This window comes from Denticeps clupeoides, chromosome 14, assembly GCF_900700375.1.
Source record: "Denticeps clupeoides chromosome 14, fDenClu1.1, whole genome shotgun sequence".
In the NCBI taxonomy this organism is placed as follows: Eukaryota; Metazoa; Chordata; class Actinopteri; order Clupeiformes; family Denticipitidae; genus Denticeps; species Denticeps clupeoides.
In genome coordinates this window covers 3,645,010-3,650,261 of record NC_041720.1, presented here as the reverse complement: position 1 = coordinate 3,650,261, position 5,252 = coordinate 3,645,010, and the positions used below count along the sequence as shown (strand labels likewise).

Sequence of the window (5,252 nt, the reverse complement as noted above, 5' to 3'; positions counted from 1 at the left end):
TTCACTGACAAGTCTGTGCCTTATCAGGGCTCTTAGTTTGTAAACTCAATATTCTATAGAAATCGAACGAGAATTGTTGGTGTCTTCCTCTTGTAAGTCACTTTGGATAAAAGCGTCTGCTAAATAAAGTAAAGTAAAGTGTGCTCGAATGACATCGTCCCGCAGGGAAATGAGAACAGGCCACAGTGACAAAGTTCTGCAAAGGTCTGCACATCAGCGACCTCTTCGTAATCACGTCACTTGTCATTCCATAGTCCTGTAATATCTGCACCCCGCTGTTTTTCTGCCTCAGTGCGCGTTGATTGTTTGGAATGTGTCTGTTTCAGAACGTGTTTTTTTCATCTGAAATGAAAAGGTTTTCCTGGGTCCCTTGTGACATACAGACTTTTTACCAGACTTAGGGTCGGTCTCTCGTTCCGGGACTGGCACGTAACCCACACGGTTCAGTGTTGGTGGGGTTATCTCATGTTTGCTGTTGATCAGGCCAAATCTTCTTATTTTTTCCAGGGGTGATCCTCTGTGTTTAATTAAATTAATACCAAAAACGAAACGTTTTGGCCTGTGTGGAGAGGGTGGTAGTAGCCTAGTGAGTAAGACCCAGGTTCAAACCCCACTGACTACCATCGTGTCCCTGAGCAAGACGCTTAACCCTGAGTGTCTCCAGGGGGGGGACTGTCCCTGTAACTACTGATTGTAAGTCGCTCCGGATAAGGGCGCCTGGTAAAGTCTGTAAATGTAAATGTGTAACTGGCCATCAGCAGGCACGTGAAAAAGGGACACTTCTGTCTCGCATCTCTGGTATTGTTTCTGAGCCAATGTAAGTTATTATAGTCACCAATAACCTAACCGCTGGCGACCAGCACCCAGGGTTGTTAGTGTTGTAAAGGGGGCTCTTGGGCACGTGGCGACCTCACCCCGGGGAAGGAAAGGGGGGGACAGCAGCGCGAAGCGCGACGCCGCGCCTCTCCGGATTGGTCGAGCGCGCACCCCGCGCCTCCTCGCTCGGGGTCGGCCGCGCGCGCGCGCGCCCGCACCCCGCAGTGGCCGCGCGTAACGGAGCCGGAGCCGGAGCCGGGACCGGGACGAGCGCGCACCGGGCAGCGCGCAGCGGGGACCCCCGCCGCCCTTCGCCATGAGCTGCCTGGATGTGATGTACCAAGTGTACGGCGCGCCGCAGCCCTACTTCGCCGCAGCGTACAGCCCGTACCACCACCAGGTCGGTTCACTCGCGATTACGAACTCAACACCTCGTTCGTGCGTAGGTGGCTGGAGGTCTTGCATTTAGTCCTTTTAAATTAATCTTGACTAAAGAATTTTAAAATTGCCTTTATAGACGGTTGTGAACGTGTAATGATTTGTGTAAAATGTTTCATAATTTTTTTAATTCTGTAATAATGATATGTTAGACACGCGACAAACTTGTATTTATATTTTAAAATCTTTTTAAAAAATGACTAGAGCAGACACGAAAGCGTGGCTAAGCGAACATCTAGAAACGAACGGGAATAATATGATATTGATATATAATATGGTATTTGTATATGATATAATAACATGTATTATAAAATCGTATCCTGGGACGTTTTGGACTTGTAATTGACGTCGGACCAATTAGTAACGTGGCCACGTGGTCCCGACCGCTCAGTTTACGGATCAATACCAGTAAAACCACTTTTTACTTTTTTACTTTGTAAAGAAATTGGCATTTTACTCCAAAATGCAAGAGGCCCCGGAGAGCAGCGGCACCAGCGCCTTCTCCAACCTGCCCGGTCCCGCCATCAAGGAGGAGGAGTGCGCCCGCGACAAGGATCGCCCCCCGGAGGCCGAGTACCTGAGCTCCCGCTGCGTGCTGCTCACCTACTTCCAGGGGGACATCAGCGCGGTGGTGGACGAGCACTTCAGCCGCGCCCTCAGCCAGCCGGCCGGCTACGGCCCGGGGGCCCCGGGCGCCAAGTCCGGGCGGGACGGGGCGTCCTGGAGAGGTCTGATCATGTGGGAATATTACATAGCAAAAATTATATAGGACTTCAGTTGGTTCATTTTTTTGTATTATGTGGTTTTTGTTTTGTTTAACGGGTTTATGGTTTAATATCCTTTTTTTGTGGGTACAGTATCCCAGTCAATCTTGTATTAATATTTTGTCATTTCCACCATCCAGATGGATCCTTCCCCATGAACCAGAGAAGCTTTCCTCCCTCGTTCTGGAACAGCGCCTACCAGCCGTCGGTAGCCGCGTCCCTGAGCGGTGCGCTGGGGGCGTCTCACTCCGAGCTGCCCTTCCCGACGGACCCGTACTCCACCGCCTCCTTACACAGCCACCTGCACCAGGCCGCCCCGGAGCCCTGGCACCCCTCGCACCACCACCACCCCTACTCCCTCGGAGGAGCCATCGGCACCCAGGGCTCGGCGTACGCGCGGCCCAGCGTGCACGACGTGTACGGGACGCACTTTGACCCCCGCTACGGCTCGCTGCTCGTGCCCTCCGTGCGGCCACACAGACTGCCGCCGGCCTCGGCGGCCGCGCAGGGCACCTCGCCGTGTGACATCGGCAAGAGCGAGCCGGCCAGCTCCGCCTGGACGGGGGCTTTCACGGGGACTGGGACAGACATGGGTCAGGGACTCAGCCTCAATGTGGACACAGGTAAAAAAAAAAAATGCACATTTTACTAAACACACACTGAACCGGTCTGAAGCTTCACACGTTCGACTTCTCTCCACCACCTTAATTTGGACACCGGCATCTCGGAGGTTTAAGCCGGACACTTTCTTATCATTCACTCGTGGTAATGAGCATCGTGAAGCGGCTTTTGATGTTGACAATAGTGAACAAAGCAGGAAAAAAAAACGAATTCATCAAACAAACTTCACTTCCTCCTCATTCGGAGTCTCCTTAACCGTCCAGTCTTTTGACTGGAAGGGTACATATCTTTAGTGTTCTCACACCTGATTGGACCAGGACAAAAATACAGATATGTGCAGCTTTATTGTTTCTTGTACAGTGTGGTCAGGTTTGGTCAGTATTACCAGGCTGTGATTTTATATTTTATTTCAGACGTACGTCCCTCTGTCACTCTTGCTTCATATTCATCTTTTTCTATAACAGAAAAAAAAATTGATTCTGTTTTTCTTTTATTTTTTTATTTTTATTTCTGACTTGTCAAGGCCGCTGTGCCACAATGTGCTTCCGTGATCATCTTTTGCTATGCTCGATGCTTTCCCACTTTCTGCTCCAGACTTTTAATGCTGTTTGCTTTCTTCTTCCTAATTTTCACCTCTTGCGTCTCTTTTTTTCCTTCCACTCTGTTTTCTTCTTCTTCTTCCTCTCTTTCCCTGCCCCTCTCAGGCCTGCCGACCCAGGAAAAGAGCAAGGACTTGTACTGGTTTTAGAGCTCCGCTGTCCCTTCCACCAGCCTCGGCTGGTCTTTGTGTTTCTGTGCCTTGCCCTCACCCCCCAGCCCCAGAAAAAGAAACTTTGACGGCCGTTTTTCCGTAACAGATTCTGATCTCAATTGCAGCTCGGCGCTACGGCCTCTGCGGCAGGGCCATCCTTTGATGGAGCCGAGTGCCTAACGCCACCCAGGAAGAAGGAGAAACCCCTGGGGGGGGGGTACGAAACTGAACTTCGCTGATGCAACAAAGACAGACAGCGTGCGGGAAATTGGGGATAGGCGGGGCCGAGATTACCAGTCCGGAGGAACAGCCTGCCGCATGACTGGCAGCTGTTAGCACACACCAGGCCCAAGTCTTTCAGCGACTCCACAGAGGACACGTGCCCAACGAGAGACAAAAGACATTTCTTCAATGAGAGAAAAGAAACTTTCGAGCAGCACTGTGTGTTTCTTTCGGTTCAACGCGTTGTCGTTATTGTTATCGTGATTATGAATGTTATTACATTTTTTCGTTGGACGAGTGCTGCTCGGATGGGGACAGGCCGAGCTCGGCTTTGACTGAAGAGAGGATCGGGCTATTTGGAGCCACTTGACTGTCTGCACCGCTCACAGCAGCTGTCAACGACAACTGTTCTGGAACCCAGCGAACACACACTCGCACACACACTCACAATAGCACTGCCACCGCACAGCGTACGACCAAGCACGGGCCCCGGATTTCATAAAAGGAGCATTTTGTCGAACCTGGACCCCCACCCACAGGGAACAACTGGTCTGGCTTTTGATTTGCGGCGGGCTAAGCCTTAGGCCAAGGGGGGAGGGGGGTGTACAGATGCTGGCCCTGCGTTATTTACCTTTTTTCTTTATTTTTTTTGCCTCCGTGTGTGCATGTGTACGTGTACGTGTCAAGTTCACAAAGTGTCTGTTTTTAAAACCTACGCCGAGCCTTTAGTTAAACTGCTTCTCCCTAGTATGTCGTGCAGCATATTAATATATTTTGCCTTGTAATGTTTTTTTTTTCCTTTTCTTTGATACAGTCTTGAAGTAAAGTCAGTATTTTGTCTTTAAGTCTGAAAGAGTGGTACAATCAAAGACACAATGTCACTAAGACACTGTGCACGTATGACTTAGTGCATGAGGCCAGATTTCGCCGTGCAATTATGCTGCGTTTAAGTGAAGTATCGAAACCAACCACATTTACAGTCAATGACATTGTCAAGTTGTCAAGCTATGACGTAGAAAGGCACAACATTAGTCGGTGTTTACATTATTTCAGGATGACGTTTCAGTTATTAATAACTGTCTGTCATGCTCATGTCACACACATATAACTCATGCTTGCCAAATGCATGAATAAAATTAGGAATAATAATAACACAATAAATTGAAATGCTACTATTAATTAAATGCTAGAACTGATGTGCATAAACTACTCTTCAATCTCTCCGGCTCTCGCAAGACCATGTTGTTCGAAATAAATGACCCGTTAGCTTAAAATTTGGTGTTTCGTCAGCTCGTCTATTTTTTTTATTAATTAGACTGCAAGTAGGAATTTGCACTTAAACGCAGCATAAAACACACAAACAAGAAGGCTAGTTCCTTCAAGTTTATGTTTATTTGTGTAAGAAAATGTATTTGTGCCGGTTTTAAAAAAAAGTTCTGCTTTTGTGCTAATCAGACCGGTTATACCAGCTACGACTAGCTAAAACCCGCTAGCAGTGTTATGCTTTTTTCCGGAAGGTTAGATGTAATGTCATTGTTATAGGTATATAAAAAAAAACAAGTAATTAATTTTACAGTATACTGCGCGAACGTGCTTTGAACGAGTAAACCGCGTCCTCCTCCTCCAGCTCGTCTTGGGTT

At 48.4% G+C, this 5,252-nt stretch overlaps 1 protein-coding gene across 1 annotated transcript; it reads left to right on the top strand.

Annotated features, from left to right (window-relative positions):
• The first annotated feature begins 1,048 nt into the window (after positions 1 to 1,048).
• vgll2a (vestigial-like family member 2a) lies at positions 1,049 to 4,457 on the top strand. Its single transcript, XM_028953072.1, has 4 exons — positions 1,049 to 1,216; positions 1,697 to 1,982; positions 2,159 to 2,641; positions 3,344 to 4,457. The coding sequence occupies exons 1-4, from the start codon at positions 1,133 to 1,135 to the stop codon at positions 3,385 to 3,387; spliced, it is 897 nt and encodes a 298-aa protein (XP_028808905.1). The 5' UTR covers positions 1,049 to 1,132; the 3' UTR covers positions 3,388 to 4,457.
• The last annotated feature ends 795 nt before the right edge of the window (positions 4,458 to 5,252 follow it).